General features: G+C 40.7%; 1 protein-coding gene across 1 annotated transcript in view; it reads left to right on the top strand.

The window, feature by feature from the left end:
* Adgrv1 (adhesion G protein-coupled receptor V1) overlaps nucleotides 1–21,121 on the top strand; it is a 518,174-nt gene that overhangs the window by 184,694 nt on the left and 312,359 nt on the right. The window contains exons 74-76 of the mRNA XM_040729011.1: nucleotides 3,014–3,131; nucleotides 4,238–4,409; nucleotides 14,042–14,284. Coding sequence (XP_040584945.1) covers nucleotides 3,014–3,131; nucleotides 4,238–4,409; nucleotides 14,042–14,284 — 533 coding nt within the window. The remainder of the gene's footprint in view (nucleotides 1–3,013; nucleotides 3,132–4,237; nucleotides 4,410–14,041; nucleotides 14,285–21,121) is intronic.

A 21,121-nucleotide genomic window follows, 5' to 3' on the forward strand; every position in this document is an offset into this window, starting at 1 on the left:
TAAAGTAATGAGCAATAACATGAGCTCATCTTGTTTAAATACAATTTAAAGTATTGAAGATGTTACATAGATAAGAGTCAGACACATGCTTTTTAAATCTGTATTACAGCAAAGAGAAAAAGTCCTTAAGTTCACATTATTTTTCTAGAAAAATACTGTTTTCGTTGTCCAAACATATGATTGCTTATCTTGTTTTGCAACCTTATTTTAAACGTTTGAACTGCTTTCAGTAATCAATCCTAAAGCAAAGATGTCATTGTCAAGAAATTTTCTGTATTTGTTATGATTTGATTAAAATTAGTATCTTTTGTTGTTTTTAGCTGAGCATAATTTATATAATCATTGTAGTAGTTGGACACACACATACAAATATATATATATAAACATGTATGATGTACATGTGTATGCATATGTACACACACATACAAACACACAAGTCCTATGCATTTATGTTTTAATAGTTTAGAATGTTCTACTGTTTTTGATCTAATGCAAATGAACAGTCATTGCATTGCAGCTTCTCTCTCTCCCTCTCACATATGATAATGTGTATATATCATTTATGCACATACACACACAAAAAAACAACAGCTTACATTTTTAGTTATTTTAGGAGTTCCTCACATATCTTGATTTGGCAGTTACTTGTAGTTTACATCTGAAATAATTCTATATATTTCGTTGGATAAAGTAGATCAGCTTGTCAATAACTAACTACAGTAGTAACAAGGCCACTTTATGATTGCATTTTATTTTGACTACATATAATCTATTTTCATATATGTGGAATGTGATTTGTTAGTAAATTGTCAAATAATTAAATCAAGCTAATTAATATATATGTATATATGCATATATATATATGTAATCTCAAATGTTTGTGGTGAGAACATCTGAGGTTTATGCTTAGCAATCTCACAGTGTACCGTACCATGGTATTAACTATTCAGATGCTGCACACTAGTCCTTAGTACTCACTGTTAAGGCTTGTATTTATGTTATTTTAGTCATTCAGTTATGATGTCATAGTAACTTTCTTTATAGTGTTTTTCCTATGTATGTTACTCTATGAATTTTCACTAACTGTAATTAATACCATTCCTGTTCCAACAGTTTATTGGGAGCATTGTAAATTTTAATTCATTTCTGCAAGTTTTTTTTTACACCGGCTTAATGTAATTTCTAAAATTGACTTGGAGTTAAGCATCACTCTCACATTCTATGATTTAAATATTTTATTACAGCCATTCACATATGACCACAGCTAACAGCCAAATTATCTATCAATTAGTGTGGCCGATTCAGTCCATTGGAAATATAAACGCTTCCTGGTGGTTCCTCCATGTTCCAAACCATGCTCCATTAGTAATGGATATAACTTGAGTCCTGGTTAGGTGGTTGACAGAGGGCTCTTTGGTGATCAGAATGGTGTTTGGCATGAACCTACTTCCCCATTATTAGGCATCAAATCCTCCCCAAATATCATCTCTGTGACTCTCAAACATCTGAGCAGTATGAGATGCTCTGTCATATGTCTGGGATGCAATAGACTCCTGTCTGTTCATATCATGTGATGCACCACACCTGATACCGTCACCTGTGATGTCCACGTGACTGCATTATTTTAAGGTCCCTTATTCTTTTATTCTGTCTGAATATCCGATCTTGTCTTTCATACACCTTTTCTCCTAATACTATTTATGTTTTAATTATATCATTGACTTTATTGATTCCTCTTATCCTCAACCAGTCTTCATAGTCTCTTTACATTTAGATGATAGAGCCCACTTTACAAGAAGCCAGGTACATTGGACATCTAAGATCACCTTTTTAAAAACGCAGCTCAAAGTTATTGTAGATGTGACAAGAGACTTTTAATTAGACCCTAATCAGTTGCTCTTGCCCTGCAAAAGCAAACAGGAAACTATAAACTACCAGGAAACAAGAGAACCAAATCTGGGGAGGGAACCATTGCTATCAAAGAGAAAAAAATTAACATAATGCTCTGGTGCTCACCTAGCAAGTGATGATAATGATTAATTGATGAAAATGAGGACTGGAAATGCAGCACACAGGAGGAGTGAGAACAAATGTAGCCTGTCACATGAACGTCCATGATATATCGTGTCCACACTCTTTTACACTTCAGAGCAGGGAGAGTGACCTCAACTTGTTTTTGAGGCTGATTGCTGTAGGATCATTCCCTCTAGGATCACTCTGAAAGACCGGGCTACTTGGAATGAGGCACTGTGCACAGTACTTTAGACACTGGCCTGTTCCACATTCACCAAGTGACAGTGTCAGCTTGCCGTAGACCCCAGGTTGGGTCCTGCTTAAGTTTCTTAGTGTGTGTGTGTGTGTGTGTGTGTGTGTGTGTGTGTGTGTGTGTGTGTGTGTGAGAGAGAGAGAGAGAGAGAGAGAGGGTTCCTATAACCTCTTATAATCTGAGCTTCTTACACTTGTTTACTCAGCATTTGTTTAATCATTTAATAATTCTCTCTCTCTCTCTCTGTGTGTGTGTGTGTGTGTGTGTGTGTGTGTGTGTCTGTCTGTCTCTTTTCTGGGGCAGAGAAGTGCGTGGATAACATAAACTGTCCACCCACTTAGAGGAAAGTGAATTACTTACATAGTTCTTTTACTTGACAAATACTTATGGCATGCTTGCCACAAGCTGGTGCTCTCCTTGTCCTGGGAACACAAGCTGTCCAGAAACAGTTGTTTCTCTGGTGGGGCTTGTGTTCTGTGGTATGTAAAATGCCAATGGCTGTAAGTGTGTTAGAAAATCATGTGTACAGTCTCGATCTGAGGGCTTTTTTTTTTTTTTTTGCCTTTTCTTGTTGTACCCTGTTTTGTCCTGTTAGGGAATTTTTTAGAAACAACTTGTTCAGAAGTGTAGCTCTCACCTCCCACTTGTGAATTTCTCATTTATGCTCTCTGGGCTATCATGGCTACTGTGGCACTGACGGGCTCATAAACTCTGAAGTGCATGATAGCCCTCCATTTTCCTTTCTAGGGAGTGACCTCCACAATGGCATCATAGGCTTCAGTGAGGAATCCCAAAGAGGCCTGGAACTGGGGGAAGGAGCTGGTAAGAGCAGACAGCGCCTAGTTGTCACAAGGCAGCCGAACAGGTAGGTGTGTGTGTGTGTGTGTGTGTGTGTGTGTGTGTGTGTGTGTGCACATGTATGTGCACCTGTAGATGTAGCATCCTGAAATTGTATACAGAATTTGAGACTCGTACAGAACGATGAAGGTGGAGTGTACGTTGCTAGAAGGTGTTCTGTAAGCTAGTTTGCCAGTATTAATAAACCATCTTAAAAGGCATTTATTATTATTATTATTTGTGGGGCCGAGGTGTGCTCATCTGAGGGTATGCGTGGGTCAGAGGGTTGTCACTTTTCCCCTGCCATGGGTCTTAGGGATTACATTCACATTGGCAGGCTAGGTTGGCCAGTGATTTTCTGGCTGCACCACCCCACTAGCCTGGAGGTGCTGTCATTCTCTCTCTGTTCCTTAGCACATTGGGTTTTAAACCATAGCATAGGGATGCCTACAGTGTTTGCACACCATCCAAGTCAATGTCAGATGACTTAGGCATCACTTCATCATGGTACCCACTGAGATGACTGATTGTCCAATGAGCTTCAAGGGGCACTGGGAACCTCAGAGCTTTCTTTGCAGCCATTTGAATTCTATAATGAGTGTTTGGGAGCTCAGTCCTTTACTTGGTATGTACATGTATTTGTTATGATTTGATTAAAATTAGTATCTTTTGTTGTTTTTAGCTGAGCATAATTTATATAATCATTGTAGTAGTTGGACACACACATACAAATGCATATATATAAACATGTATGATGTACATGTGTATGCATATGTACACACACATACAAACACACAAGTCCTATACATTTATGTTTTAATAGTTTAAAATGTTCTACTGCCTCCATTAGGGCCTATTCTAAATGTAGGACATTGTTTGACTTTAAGCGTTATAATTTTACTTAGCATTGCTCACTGAATGTCAGTTCATTACTGATTGATGTGTAGTCAGATGATACCAGGGAGACCATGAGTCGTAGTTTTCTTTTTTCTGCTGGAAGTGTTCCTCACCCTCAGCATTGTCAATCATACAGTAAGTGCCGCCGCTCTGTCAAGGAGGAGGGACAGCTGGCATGCCTGCCAGGCACTGTGTGTCACTCTGTCACTACATTGCATGGGTTTGTTGTGTGCACAGGGCTTTTGAAGACGTCCAGGTCTTTTGGCGAGTCACACTTAACCAAACAGTCGCCGTTCTCCAGAAGGAGGGGTTAAACCTAGCAGATGAACTCCGGTTTGTGGCGGGGGTCACAACTTGCACAGTGGGTCAAACACGGTGCTTTATCCACCTTGAACTCAATCCGGAGAAGGTAAGTGCTACGGACTGCTAACTGTTTCTTTAGAGTTATTTGTCTCAGAGCATCAATATCGAAACTTGCACATTATGTGGTGATTACGTCTAGATGTACTGCCAAAACCTGTTTTAGATGTAAAATTTGTGTCATCAGTTTTTGCTGAGAGAGTTTTCTATGTTTCTGTTTCTTGCCATTTTTAGGGTACCATTGGCCTAGCCATTCGCTGTGTGTCATCCATATTAGTATCTCTAACTGACTCGAACTATTTACTGCTTTGCTCTTATTGTATTCATAAACATTTCTTCTTATTTTTATATATGAGGGATCTTAATTCTCTTTTCACATATTCTTGGGTAGTATAGTTTAGATTTATAAAAAGAGGCATAGAAAGCCTGCTTGGTACATCCTCAGACACAGGAGTACTGGTTCGTGCCACATGTGGCTCAGGAGGCAGACACTGACTCCAGTGCCAAGACAGTCTGCATCATTTGAATGGCCTTTGTCACAATAGCCCAACTGAACCAATAGGGTGATTAATAATCACATGTAGCTGGTTTTCTATCGACTCTTCTGAGAGATCTTAATGTTTAAATGTCTAAGGTATACTCAGTTCTATTTATTCTTTGCTGCATATTTGTTAAATTAAGAAATCTAATAAAAAGCCTGTTCACCAGAGTATGATATGAATGTTCAAAAGCATAGTGGCTTCTTTGCACGAGCCTCAAGCTTCACACAGTAGAGAAAGCACACACAGATACCCTTGCCTCGAAGCTGTTCCTGGTACTCAAGCCTGTTTGAAGTTAACATCATTGGAGGCTTCAGTTTTTTCACCTTGAGAATCGCCATAGTAATTATACTAATCTCATCTAAGACTGTCTCCATACATATCTTCATATTTTGTGGAGTTTTATTCTGAAGCTGAAAAGGCCGCTTGTCACTTGTCACCACGTTGTCTTTGTTGGGTTGTGGAACCTGGTTTCAGCCTCTAGCTGTTGCACTTGGAACACTATGATATTTTTTGTTACTTCACGCCTTCACGGATAATTTCCTCAATGCCCTATTTCTCCCCAGAATAATTTATTTTTTAAACTCTGCAATGACAGCTGTATAAAAGTCCTGTTAGAACGTCTGCAAGTGTGAGGTTGCTCGTCTCTGTCTCCTTGTACTTAGGAGGGCATCCTGGAGGAGCTGGGAGAGCAGGCTGCTCTTCTTTAGCTCAAGTGTTCTCTTGTGTCTGAAAAGACAACTGTTGGCCTATTTCTGCTTCATTTGTTATTGTTTCACAGGTGCTAATCACTTATTCCTGTATTTGGTCCATGTTTGCATTTCCTAGAAATAAATCTCTATATTCAGTCTTCTTATTAAGCCATAGCTACTTAAATGCAATGCAAAGAACATTGGCTGGTTTCTTTTTAAAAAATATTTTATTGAAAATAGATTTTCTCCTCATAAAATAGATCCTGATTACAATTTTCCCTCCCTTTATTCCTCCCAGACCCTCCACTGCCTCTCCCTTGCCAATCCTCCTCCTTCTGTCTTTCATTAGAAACTAAAGAGGCTTCTGAGGGAAAATAATACTATACTGTAGTATACTATACTGTACTGTACTATGCTAATATAAAAGATAGAGCAAAAGCTAACACATCAAAATAGTACAAAAAAAAAAAACAGAAGTAAAAGAGCCCAAGAAAAGGCACAAGAACCAGATATAGACAGAAACCCACTCATTGCACACTCAAGAATCCCATAAAAAGAATAAAACTGGAAGCCATAATATAAACACAAAAGTGGCATAAGAAGCGGGAAAGAAAGTCTAGGGCTTGATGTGCAGCCTGCCCCGAAGAGCAGTGTTTCCTCACGGAGACCTCCTTGAGACAGCTAAATTCTCATTCGCAAGTGATTATCAATTGTGGATTGCTCCTGGGTCAGGGGCGGGGGCATGTGTCTACTTCTCCCCTCAGCTCTAGGACCCCACGTGGTACAGACCTGCAGGCCCTGTGCCTGCTGCCTCAGTCTCGGGGGGGTGGGGGGTGGGGGGGTTCACAGGTGCATGGGTCCTGCTGATTTAGAAGGCCGTGTTTCCTTGGTGTCCTGCCTCTGGCTCTGACGCTCTTCCAGCCTCCTCTTCTGTGGGGGGATTTTGACGGGGGTTCAGCGTTCTGAAGTCATTCACTCTCTGCTTGCTGTCTGGCTGTGGCTATCTAGTTTCAGGTTCTTGGGCACTCAAGCCATGCCACATATGGGTTTCATCCGTGGAGCGGCCCTTAGGGGGGCCTGCCTCCACGAGCTTTGTGTCACCATTGCATTGTAGAACAGCGCTCGGCTGGTTTTTCCATTTCTCCTTTGGTGTGCACAGAATAACTTTTTGTATCAAAAACATTAGAACGTAAGGGCAAAGGCTCTATGTATGCACCAGCTAGAGTTCTCCACGCTCAAAAAGTTGTGTAAGTATTATCTTCAACAATAGGGCCTTGTTATCAGTTTATGGTTGTTTGGGGGATTCCATGAGACAGACCTCTTCGCCAACAACTCAATTATATATAACACATTCCTGGTACTGGAAGCTTCATTTGGTGGCAAGAGATACCCATGCTTTCATGTATGTGTGTGTATGTATGCATATAAACACACACGCGCGTGCACACACACACACACACACACACACTCATGGAAACTTCTACCGTATCAGGTTCCCATACTGTCCGTCAAACGGCTCTTAATTTCAGCTGCTCTTCTCCATATTCTCTCCCTCATCCCCCTCTTCCTGTCCCCTTCCCACTTGAGTCTCCCACTCCAGTCACCCCTGTCCTGATCTGTCCATGAGTATTCTACTTCCGTTTCCTAGGGAGCTCTATCTGCCCCCCCCCAGTACCTTATTCTGTACATAGCCTCTGTGATTCTGCAGATTGTACCGTGGTTATCATTGACTTAAGAGCTCATATTCAAGTATAATTGATAATACCAGTTTGTGCTGATTGTTTCTCAATAAACGCACACATGCTCAGCAGAAGTTTCCAGTATTTCCATTCTTCTACATATTAACAATAACGAGACAGTAAGCATTTATTAATGCATTTATCCATGTCATACAACTTTAATTTTTTATTTGATGTTGCTGTATGTCTGAATTGTTGGGGGGCACAGGCCTCTTCACTAACATGGAAGTCAGGAAACAGCTTGGTACCATGGTTTCTTTCTTTTTTGCCATTTTCATTGGTTTGCACACATGGAACTCCGGTTGCCAGGCTTGTGTGGCTATGTCTTTACCTGCTGGGTCATCTCACCTGCACTCACAACTACTTTTTTATACTTAAAAGTTTTTGATATTTCTGTAGTTTCATTTTTAACTAATTTTGACTGCTTGCTCAGCTGTAGGTATTTTTAAATTAAATAATTTCTGTGGCTACTAAACATATCATTAACTTTTATCTTGGTAATACGTTTAAATTTTTTGGAAGCATGTTTGCCTTACAGCTGTTTCATATTTCAGTCATCTATTTTTTCTTACTCTAAGATATTTAACCAACTATTGTCCAAGGCTCAAAAAATTGTTTGATCGGAGAGCATTTTAGAGATTCATGTTTATTTATTTATTTATTTATTTTGGTTTTTCGAGACAGGGTTTCTCTGTGGCTTTGGAGGCTGTCCTGGAACTCACTTGGTAGTCCAGGCTGGTCTCGAACTCACAGAGATCCGCCTGCCTCTGCCTCCCGAGTGCTGGTATTAAAGGCGTGTGCCACCACCGCCCGGCGAGATTCATGTTTATGAATTAACAGTGAGGTGATTGGGAGCAAATGTCTAGCTACTGTGGCTGATTCAGTTAGATTAGAGCTGCAAAACATACTGGTTTTTCAAGTCTAGAGTTCTCTGTCCTATTGTTTTCCACTGTAATTGCATTTCACTTTGCACCAGTGAGGTTTTCATCAGCTGCCAACGTCACACTGGCAGTGAGAAGCTGATACTTCACGATTCAGGACGTTAGCTCATGTACTGTACTCAGAAACCCTTAAATCACATTCATCCTCCTGACTTTTCATGGCTATGTCAACACACTAAAAAGAAGCGAGACTGGCACCTTAGAGGGCTGAAGCAAAGACTGGCTGCTCTGTGCTTGTCCTCTGTGCAGGGTGACACAATGTGGTGGATGATACAAACGACCCTAACTGCACAACAGCCTTTCTCCTAACTCAGTGTTTCTCAGCCTGTGAGTCACGACTCTTCTGGGTCACCTAAGACCATCTGAAAACACAGATTACATTACAATTCATAACAGTAGCAAAATTACAGTTATGGAGTAGCAAGGAAATAATTTTATGGCTGGGGTCACCACAAAATAAGGAGCTGTGTTAAAGGGCCATCTCATTAGAAGGTTGAGAACCACTATCTTAACTAGAGCAAGCTCAGAAGCCCATGTTTAAGTAGTTGTAGATAGGTAAGGAATATTGTCTCCATTGTCTTTCCAGCTAGTGAATGCAAATCACAGGCAAGGATAGGGCAGTCCTATTTCAGTCAAAGAAAATGTTAAACAGGAAACAGCTGAAAGTGGAGAAGCAGATCTTTAGTCCCAGCGCTCCAGAGGCTGAGGCACAAAGAGCACAGTTCTGAGGCCAGCCTGGGCCACTAGACTTTCTCTCAAGAGTAAAGAAGGAGAATATGGTTGTTTCCTTAAGAAGATGAAAACAATAATGCACAATAACCTTCTATGCATTTCCACAAATTCTGCTTTATTACTTAAAGTGGGTTTGGCTCTTCAAGTTTGGATTCTTTCTGTCTCCTAAATTAAGAACTAGCAGTGTTTGCCAGGAAACAGCAGCCATGATTCTTTGCCTGTGGGCTGAGAGACTGTGTGGTTTGATGAATACAATTAGTCCTAACCTTTTGGCCTAAGAACTGTCTGCAGTTGTTGCCAGAGAAATGGTTTCAATCACACAGCGCTTGTTCAGTAGTCCATATGGTAGTTCAGAGTTTTAGCTCTGACGACACAAGTCTGTGGTTCAAACCTTACTTCGTCCACTAATTAATTAGGTAATGCTGGATAAGTTGTTCAGCCATGACCAGCTTTAGAGGTTTAAAAGGGTTAATAAAGGGTTATTAGGAGAGTAATGTGATGATAACAAATGAAGGTTATTAGCACAGTTCTTGGCAAAGAATTAACCCTAAGAGATGATTGATGGGGCTATTACTAAGAAGGGATGTGCCTGGAGCCTGAGGGAATTCAGTCTTCTGCAGTAGCTGCATCAATGCCTGTGGAGGTTTACAGATATCACACACGCACACTCACACACACACACACACACACACACACACGCACATGCACTCACACACACACATCTGTCTATAGAGTGACAAGACAGATTAAATGGATGTCGCCCTCAGTCCAGTTTCTTTATCCTCAACTTTGAAACTTTTTACTCTATCTTTTTCCCTGTTGTCAACTGCACACTTATTCAGTACTTTCATTTTCAAATTATGAAGAACTTAACTGACTTGCCTAATCAATACAGGTTAGAACCCATCTTTTGAATTTCAGTCAAGACCCTTTCCCGGATGATTTATATTCTGGTTCTGCATCAACAAAACATATAGAATAGGGATTAGCTCAGGAAGTAGGATAGTTCAATCGGATTGTCAGCTTGACACAGTGTGTTACCTTAGAAGGCGCTCTCAATGAGGAATTGTCTAGATTAGATTGCCAAGTAGGTGTGCCTGTGAGGGGGTTTCTTAATTGTGTTACTGAGGTAGAAAGAGCCACCTGGAATGTGATCAGTACCATTTGTAGGCCGGTCTCTAGGCTTAATGAAAATGAGAGAAGGCCCTAGGCCCTGGTGTGCTTGCACGAATCCATGCTCTTCATCCCTGGCTATGGATGTAGTGTCCCTAGCTGCTCCAAGTTCTTACTTCCTTGGCTCCGTCGCAATGGTGGATTATAATCTGGAGTTGGGAGCCAATAACTCCCTTCATTCTCACGTTGCTTTTTTCAAGCTAATTTATTAAAACAGGGAAGAAAACCTAAGACTCTTGACCCACTAAATCCATTTAAACTAAGTGAAACATTTAGACATTGGTGCAAATTCCCTTTAGAAAAATATTTAGGGAAGACATTGTTTTGTTTTTACTTTTCTGCTGCTGGCAAGAGAGAATAACATTATACTGGCTAAGGTAGGAGTCCGTCCTGGAGTGCAACCATCTTCTGAGGAGGGGGCCGCTGCGGTTGCATGGGCTCATGAGAGGCCTCCCGTTGTGTTTAGGAGTCTGGAGACGTCAGATATGATCTTTAAGTCTTATTTCTCAATAGATTCAGGCACCTTGTTTGGAAAGAGCATTTCTTTGTCTGACTGGAAGATTCCCTTTGTCTCTGGTCTAATTATATGTAGGCATCCATCTGTACACTATTCAATTTTTAGATAGTTCTTTATTTAGATTACAACACGTTCTTTTGACGCTAAGTGGTTATAAGTAATGCTCTAATCATCATCACAATGAAAAGTAATATTTTACCGGAAAATAAAGACAAGAGTGTCTATTGGAGCTTAATATGCCAAAATTCTCAGTTCAAAGAGACTATTGTGAATTTGAGCTCCCACAGCCATTAGGGAATATTAGCTCTTGGATACAGTCACCCTTACTTTCCCTACCCCTACATCTTGCATTTGCCAGCTATAGTTTCTCTATGTGGAAAGAATACACTTAATTTCACATTCCAGCATTACTGGCGGTATATCAGCAAAAGTAAAGAACATTATTTGTTGTTGCATAGCTAAACATGTTTCTTCAGACATTATGCATGAGATTACGAGCGTTTCCTTTATGACTAATATGGAACTTTTTTGGATAATTCTGAAGGATTTGGTGTTTTGTTTCACAACATAATGATTGTCATTTAAATGATCACAAAACAATGATGGATTTGCCTCTTACTGGCAGATAAAAATATGTCAATGTACTATTAGACAATGACACATGCAGTTGAAAGCACATAAAGTCACTTTTAGCAGGATATGCCAGGATGCTAACAACACTTCTAAACATTTCAGATTTCACTTTGTAAGAATAAATCTTCTGTAGTAACAGATGATTGACAATGTGCTTTGAAAAGCAATTCAGGCTTCAGAAATGAGTGATTTCAGGGAGAAAAACAAGGCTGGATCATGAACAGAGTTAATTTTGATTTGATATAATGCTTTTTAAAAATTTGAAAATTATATGGAATTATGGAATTTGTTACCAATATATCCTCATATTTGTTCAAAATTTTAAAGACTTAAAAAACTTTGGACTGAAGTTGCAGCTCAGATGACAGTGCTCACCTAGTGCAAATAAAGCCCTGGGTTTGATCCCTTACACCACGTAAGCTGGACTTGGTGGTGCAGAGCTGGAATCCCAGTACTTGCGAATAGAGCAGGCGGGGCGTTGGGAATTCGAGGCTGTCCTTGGACACACCCTGAGTTCAAGAGAAGCTTGAACTACATGAGACCCGGTCTCAAAAGAAACTATAAATAAATAAGTAGATCTTATGAAGTTGAATTCCTCCCCCATTTTTTTTTCTTGCAGTCCACAGTGTTATTTAACTCCACACTCTGCCCTGGTTTCCACCTAACATCAGTGTGGCGGCAACTGCTGTCTTGTGTGATTTTTTTCTTTGTTTGAGTTTTGAATATTTATGTAAATATCTTTTGAACACATGGAGTAAACATGTCATTTTTATTTTTATAGTTAAGATATCACATGTATGTATATAATTATGAAATCTTTATGAAACCTGATATTATCTCTTGTTGCCGTATTCTGAGATCTACCTATTTTGAAAGATATTTGAAAACTTTATTGCTTTCACTGGTTTTTAACTAGCTAGTTGTGAGAATACATTTTATTTATTCATCATTTGCTTTATTGCGTTTAAGTACATTGTCTTTAGACCTTACCTTAGTCAAGGCTCCATTGCTGTGATAAGGCACGCTGTGATAAGACACTGTGATGAAGGAAAGAAAGCTTTTAACTGGGGGCTAGCTTATAGTTTCAGAGGTTTAGTCTATTGTCGTCATGGAGGGGAACATAGTGGCATGCAGGCAGATACTGGAGCAGTAGCTAAATGCAACATTTTGATCAGTCAGCAAAAAGAAAAGGCCTAGGCCTATCGTGTGTGGGCTTTTGAAACCTGGAAACCCACCTCTAGTGACACACCTTAGCAAGTTCACACCTCCTACTCCTTCTAAGCCTTTCAAGTCCAGCCACTCCCTGGGGACTAAGCTTTCAAATACATGAGCCCTTGGAGACCACCACAGACATTTACCTTCCCGAGAGGTCACTCTCAGAAAATGTAGTTTTAAAGGAAGAAGCAGAAGAAGAATAGTCAGCACCAAGAGCAGCCGGGGCTGGCGGTTGCTATGATGAACGTGCGTATGTTCGAGAGATGGGAGGGAAGGAAAAGTGGACCCGTTCATGTGCTGCTGAAAGAGGCTGAGCTGAAGGCAGCAGTGAGGAACGGGTGGCCTATGCTACCACCTGGGGCCATGCCATGTCTGAGCCTGGGCTGCTGCCAAGGGCCATGCCTGGGCTCACGGCCCTCCAGCAACTGCGCCCATGTTCCCATTGAAGGCCAAAAGACCTGAGGTCTGGGCTTCTCCTGGGCCCTCCTAATCTGAGTGACCTGCACTGCCATCCATGGCCATGGTGACTTCTAGGCCTGAACTGCTGCTAGGGGCCACGTTTGGAAGAGCTGCCCCCCCCCATCATCGCTATGGGAGAGCCCAGCTCCGATGGCTTGGGTGAGGGAGAGCTGACCCTGACACTCCCCTGGAGGAGATGGTCCCTGTGGGGGCTGGGCCTACCGATTCCGCTCCAGGCGCATCCCCAGGGCCTTGGGTTGGCCCACCCCACCGCATCGGTGAGCTGCTGGAGTTCAGGGAAGGTAGCGGTCCTGTGGAACCATAGCTGCAGTGTCTCCAGGACTGGGGCAATAGGAGGATATATACCCCAGAGACGTTTCTGTGGGGGTCCAGGCTTGATGGTACACTAGACGTTATAGACCTTGAACTGGACCAATAACTCACTGCAGTGAACGCTGTGTAACAGTGCCATTGCCAAGGCCACCACAACAAACGAGTACGTGATAGAGAGTCGGGAAAGATGGAGGAACAAAGGGATTTTTCTCTCTTTTTCATTATCTTTCTTTTTTTAAAATTTCCTTTTTGGGGGAGGATGCCAGGGTGGCAGGTGGACATGGAAGAACAGGGAGATGAGAAAAGCTGGAGTACGTGATATGAAATCCCAGAGTCAATAAAAGTTATGTTAGCAAAAAAAGAACAGTTGCCATAGTGATTTAATATAGGAATTTAATATTCTGCAATGATGTAAAACATGTCCATATATTTCTTTTTATTACTTTTTCCTCCCTCCATCACCTCCTAGGTACCTTTCCTCCCTCCAACTTCTGTCATGTTCCCCTCGACTCTCAAGTTGATAGCCTCTGTTTTCTTTGATATTGTTACGCGCGCGCGCGCACGCGCGCGCGCACACACACACACACACACGTATGTGAATATGTGTCTGTAATTCTGTAGATGAACTATAGCATGTCTTAGTGATAGAAATATGTAAAAACAGGAGTATATTTCTAATAGTTAAATCTCTCTTTTCCTTACTATCAGGTGCCTCATGTTGAAATGCAGTTTTTTGTGGAGCTTTATGATGTCACTGCTGGGGCAGCTATAAATAGCAGTGCCAGATTCGCTCAGATTAAGGTTCCCAAGACTGATGAGCCTCAGAGCCTCGTTTCCTTCTCCGTGGGATCACGGCTGGCCGTGGCTCAGAAGCAAGCTACTTTGATCAGTTTGCAGGTGGTCAGAGATTCTGGGACAGGAGTGATGCTATCTGTTAACTTCAGTACCCAGGTAGGCATGAAAAGTAAAGCCATGTATGTTCAGAATATTTTCATCTGTCTGCAAGGAGTATAATGATACAATAATCTAAACAATATTTTCTGAGGATACCATGATAACTTGCTGTTTATTTAATATATGGTTTTATCGTTAACATCAGGTCAGTTTTCTCTGGTCACTAAGAAATCGTGTTCTAAAACGGTAGATTTTCTCTTTTAATCACTTTGTTTGGCAGAGTTCATTGTCCGATGTAAGGCACTACTGGCAAATCTGCTCTGTCACACCTCTGGAGTCTCAGCACAGCATTTCCTCCTGTTCTCACACAGCACTTCCTGTTCTCCCACAGCACTTCCTCATGTTCTCAGCACAAGCACAGCACTTCCTGTTCTCAATACAGTACTTCCTGTCCTCATACAGCACTTCCTGTCCTCACATAGCACTTCCTCATGTTCTCAGCACAGCACTTCCTGTTCTCACACAGTACTTCCTCATGTTCTCAGCACAGCACTTCCTGTCCTCACACAGCACTTCCTCCACTCAGCTCTTTCTTCTTGGACAGGAAGCAGAGGTTGCCTACAGCTCATATTCAAACCAGTTGCTATTTTTTACCTGTAAATCCTTCAATATTGACAGAACCTACATTTTGCACAGCACTGCTTTGATACTCTCTGTCCATCCATCCTTTCATGTGCTGTCCAGTGCAAGACTAGTTGGGTTACAGAGGACCAAAAGAGCAACACCACACACACACACACACACACACACACACACAGAAACCAGAGTCCATGTGTTCATCTGCCTTTTCAGCAGTTAACTTTCTGTAACTTTGTTTCTCCAGCAAAATTCTAATACAGTAAAACAATTAAAAGTGTTATCTGTTGTTTGAGGCTCACCCACTTTAGCCCTCTGGGTTTTTCCCTTCACTTCTGTAACTCTAGGATTCAACCAATAGGAAACTAGAATTGTTCATAGTGTTGTTATTTACCCCATTTTAAGACTCCAGATCTAAACATCTAGACCTCAAAGTCTTATTAAACATTCTTTGCAGTGTAGTTAGTATGATGCAGTTGGCTTATGTGATGTAGTGTGGCTGGCAACATAGAGTAAGGTAGATTTAGAATTATAGATGAGAAGATGCCGTGGAAACCTGCCAGGAGAGATCTGTTAACAGAAGATAATTCTCTGCAGTGTAAGACCCTAAAAATAAATTACATTTTATATAGTCTTATGGTACTATAAACACAGATAGAAACAATTTTCATTCACATTGAGATTTTAGTATTTTGTTTAGCATGGAAGTGATAGAGAAATGAGAAAAATGCCTGGTTTATGCTCATACTTCTCCCATGGAATATTTCACCATCAGGACATAAGTTTATAGAGAAGAAGGGAACTAGTGATGGGAACATAAAATGGAGATATTTGAGGCACTTTTATGAACAAACTCACATGCCTGGATGAGAGAGTTGAAGAGTCCAGAGATAGATGGACATATGTACCCACGCAGACACACCCATTATTCCAATTACTATCCAGTGCCCTGAGATTACAGCCTCAATGCTGTGATGCTAATGTTGTATTAACAATTTTAACATGTGAGTGAAAGCTGGAACCTGAAGCTTTTCCTATAAATGCAGATTTTTGTTTCTCTAATGTGGAACACTATGCCCTTCCCTATGACAATCACAGACCCTGGGAATTATGTGTAAAACAATATAAGGTGAATCTGACTCAGGGAGCAAAGTAATGAGTAAGGATTTGGGCCCCAAAAAGTACATAAGGAAGTAAGTTTCATAGCCTCCTTTTTGCCTCATACCCAAGATTTTGAGCTGGAGAACTTGTCGAATGAAGTCACTACTAGAAAAAGGAAAGAGAGAGAGAGAGAGAGAGAGAGAGAGAGAGAGAGAGAGAGAGAGAGAGAGAGAGAGAGAGAGAGAGAGAGAGATGCTGTCTGTTTTGCAAAAAACAAAATTTCCCATACAGATAAAATGTTTATAGTCCAAGAGCAGGAAAACCCCCTACAAATGTTCTATCTGTAGTACAAGGAATGAAAACCCCTGTAGAGATATGCTATCCATAGTGCAAGGAGTGAAAACCTATACAGAAATGCTGTCTGTCGTACAAGGAGCAGTGAAGGGATGCTTGAGAAAGACAGAAGAAAGCTTTTAGTTGACAATATTTTGTATTCTCTAGTCAAACATGCCAGAAAAACTTACCTCAACTTCATTCACATCAGCAAAGTGTGTGTGTGTGTGTGTGTGTGTGTGTAGATTCATATCCTCCCCCAGGATGGCCAGTCTCTGTACACTGTGTCAGAGCACCTAATATAGAGTTGGGGCTTTGCCTGCCATCTAATAGGAAAAGGTCCCCATTACTCCCATTACTGACACAGGGTTGATTAGTGGAGAAGTTCTCATACACCTCTTAGTCAAGGAGATATCTGTGGAGGTGAGTTTATTGGCAAGATCTCACTCTACCTAACATAAAGATAACTCTCTCTTTCCCTCTAGTGTCTCCACAAACCAATTAGGAAAGCTTCACTTTACCTGCCAGTAGTGAGGTGGCCTTTCTTTGGTCATAGCAGTGTCAAAATAAGCCACCACAATAATAATAATAATAATAATAATAATAATAACAATAAAGAACAATGTCTAGAGTCTCATGACATAAGATGCAACCTGTAGGTTACCAGCTAACAGTTATCTGTCATATCAAGAATGGGAATGATCTAAAATGTAATGAAAAATAAGAATAAATAGATAGCAGCAGTAAGATGAGCCAAATATGAGAAAGAATCAATAAAATGGTAACACAACTACCAAAGAATGCTTTAAAAGTAATTAAACAAAGAAAGACATTGTCTCAGTAAGGAAAGAGGACACAGAGAATAGCAAACAGGCACGTTACACATGGCAATACACGAACTAAAATGAACTAGGTAACGTTGGGAGCAGAATGAAGGGACAAAGGAGACACCATTCTTGCAGATAGTATGATAATGTGTCCTCAGTTTGAACAGCAGCAGCAGATAGATTGAGAAAGCAAAGAGTGGCTTAGAGACCTATACAGCTGCAACGACAAAATTAACATTAAAACCCAGAGACATGAAAGAAAGAAGAGATCACAATTGAAAAAAAAAGCACTTGAAATAATAGTGATTGAAAATTTTCAACTTGATAAAGGTTATTAATGTGTAGCTTCAAGAAACTAAACAAAGACCAAGGTAGAAAAGAAAGGAAGATGAAGAGAACTTGTTGAGGTACTATGTTAATTGACTGTCTTCTTGTTGAGACAAAACAGCAGACAAAGGTAACCTGAGGAGGGGACAGTCTGTTTTGTTCACAGTTAAGGGTGTGCTCCCTTCTGGTGAGGAGACTGAGGCAGGGTCATGCTGTTTCCACAATCAGGGACAGAGCGACAAACTGATGCTCACGCAGCTTTTTTCCTTTCCTTTAATCCAGGACTCCAGTCCCAGGAATGTCAGTGTCCACACCAAGGGTGGATCTGTACACCTCAGTTAACCGGATCTAAACAATCCCTTGCAAGCCTACTCAGAGACCTGAAGAGTCAGGGATTCTAGATCCTTTGAGGTTGACAATATTAAACATAACAGTAACAGTCAAACTGCAGAAAATTTAAAAAATGCCAGGAAAATACTGAAACCCTGAGAGAGAGCTCAGCTATGAATGGTGGATTTCAAATACTGAATTAAGTCATTAGCCTTGCATTTCACCTGTAGAGAAAACATCCCTGTGAAAGGAAAGAGAAATTAAGGAATTCTGAGAAAGAAAGTGTTACTTTCCTCCCCTACCCACACACTTACAGTGAAAGAATGCCATCAGAAAATTCCCGGAATTCAAATGCAGTGACAAGAAGTATAGATTTTAGGATATAGTAAGCAAAACCAGACAAATACATAGAGACAGCTCCCTAGAGAGCATGTTTATATAAAAAGATGCTCATTGTGCCCATAAAGCCACAGAGATTTCTTCAGAACCTTCCAGAATGGTTGTTCTAAAATCAGTGGCAATATCTGACACTGGCAAGAATTCAGAGACTGGCTAACTTGTTTATTGCTGGCATAACCACCCTGGAGGATGTTTTGTTCCTTAAATTACTATATATGAACTAACTACACAGGTCCCAGCAATTATTGTTGTTTTGGGCATTTGTTCCAATGAAAACTTACTACCCACAGAGAAACCTCTGCGTGAATGCTTTTGAAAGCTTATTGATAATAAAACTGTTCATCAATTGTCAAAAGGTTAGAAAGACTGTGGACCTCTATTTAGTGTGGTAAGGAACAAGCCCTCAAGACATATCCACCAATGCAATCTCCTAATCAAGTTGAATGAAAAAAAATCCCTGAAGTTATGGAGTGAAAGATTCCATTCATATATGAAATTACAATATGGTAGAGGAGAACAAGAGGGATCAGGACGATTGAGTCGTGGGATGAACAGAGGAGAGCAAGAAAAAGATAACTTAATAGAGGGAGCCATTATAGGTTTAAAGAGAAATTTGGCACTAGGGAAATGTCCAGAGTTCCACAGGATGACTCCAACCAAGAATCTAAGCCATAGTAGAGAAGTTACCTTAAATGCTCTTCCCTGATAATGAGATTGATGAGTACCTTCTATGCCATTCTAGAACCCTCATCCAGTAGCTGATGGAAGCAGAAGCAGAGATCTGCAGCTAAGCACTTAGCCAAGCTCCTGGAATCCATTTGTAGAGAGGGAGGGATGCTGGGGAAACAGCTGACCTGAGCAAGTGGGAGCTCATGGACCCCAACCAGACAGCTGGGGAACAAGCATGGGACTGAACCAGGCCCCTGAGTGTGGGTGACAGTTAAGAGGCCTGGGAAGTCTATGCGACCTTTTGAGATGGAACCAGTATTTATTCCTAGTGCATGAATGGACTTTGGGAGCCCATCCTCTTATGGAGGGATATTCTCTCAACCTAAATACACAGGGAAGGGTATAGACCCTGTCCCAAATGATGTGATAGACTTTGATGATACCCCATGGAAGGCCTCACTCTCTGTAGGGAGTGGATGGGGAATGAAATGGTAGGGGGCATGGGAGAATGGGAGGGAGAGGGAACTGGGATTGATATGTAAAATAAGATTGTTTCTAATTTAAATTAAAATAATGATAATTATAATAATAATAAAGAGATGTAGAAGAACTTCGGAATTGAGAGCAATGAGGGGCTGGCAGGCAGGGAATTGAGTGATTATGAAAATCATCATGAAGGATTCATAGGAAAAGAAAATAGTATTGTGACCCTCTCAGTGTCAATACCATTTGCAAGGTGTTAACAATAAGGGATGTTGAGTGCAGGAAATCATACTTTGCTGTGTTATAATTCCATGCAAATGGAGAAAATGTCAAATCAAAAAGCCAGTTGAAAACCAGCAACCATGGTTTTTCTTCTGAGGTGGTTTTGTGCTTGGCTCTTGCTTCATTGCTCCTCAGTTACTTGCTTCTGAACAGTGAGCGTGACATTAGAGGGTAAGAGTATGCAATTGTGCTCTCCGTGAGCTAAAAAGAATGTGAGCATATTACGGAGCAAGCCATTATCCTGTCCAATGGTACTGATTCTTACTTCAGTGTAGCTAGAATAATGCAATTAAACCAGTCACTACCAGATATATTTCCATGTACACAAAAACCATAGTTTTAGTATAAATTCTCTTACCCCTAAGTATTTGTGATGTAGTTAAGAAGGAATTTCTGGTCCTTATTACTTGAACTAATGAAAATATCACTTGCTTTATTATACTTCATTAAATGTGTCTACAGTTAACCAAATTTTGATACTATCACTTAAAGATATGTATCATAACTCAGAACAAACAAATGAAATGTCACACTCCTTTTGTGTCTGATTGTCCTGTGTTGGCATCTTCAGCAGAATGTCTAGGAGACACCTCAGATGTCGTGTATGTCATAAATATCTCTTGCTCCTAGTTTCCTGCCATCTGCATAACAATGCTTCTGTCCAGACAAGCTATTAGATGTCATCCTCAATTATTATATTCCTCTCATCCTATGCTGAATGTATCAGGAGATCCTAGTAACTGCACTCACTCGGCTCCCATTCTGGAAATTTCTACACTTTTACTCATGTGGCCCTCTAGTGAGCGGTCTCAGAGGACTTGTGACTCCTCTTCCTGCTCAACCTGACTATAGGTTAGCATACATGTTTCCCTGAGCATTCATGGACTTCTTAATGAAATGGGTCACTCTCCTGCTTGAATTCTGTGTTTTCTGGCTACATTCCCTCTAATGGTCACACATGCTGTGACCCCATCCATTCCTCATGTCAGTGTCAAACACTCTCCTCCTTCCATTCATACTGGACACCTAGTACTTCCTACTTTTTATAGGGTTATTCTCACTACAGGGCCTTTTAAATTGCAATTCCCATGGTCTGGAATATTTCTCCTTAGTTACAGAGTCTGTCTCCTGGGTTTAGCATGTAGGCGGTCCTCTAATGAGGCCTATGTTGAGACTTCATGTCCAGCCTTTAACATCACCCTGCATTTCTGTCTGTCCTTTGTCCTATTTCCATTTGGAAAAATCCATGTAGCAACCTGCCATTAATTACATAGTTTCACACTGTGAGTCCTCTGCCAGAATAGTGGGCCCTGGCAGTGTAGATATTATGCCCCTCAATTCTGCATCCTAATATATGTACTGGAAAATACTAGGACTTCAGTCCTTTGTCAGTCCTAAATACAGACACACTATTTTGGCTTTTTCTTGGCTAGAGTATTCAAGCCTGAACTTTCTAAAACCATTGCAACAACTGTACTTTGAAAAGTTAGATGCATATTGCTTAGGA

Source organism: Mesocricetus auratus, unplaced genomic scaffold (genome assembly GCF_017639785.1).
Source record: "Mesocricetus auratus isolate SY011 unplaced genomic scaffold, BCM_Maur_2.0 Super-Scaffold_100020, whole genome shotgun sequence".
NCBI classification, from domain to species: Eukaryota; Metazoa; Chordata; class Mammalia; order Rodentia; family Cricetidae; genus Mesocricetus; species Mesocricetus auratus.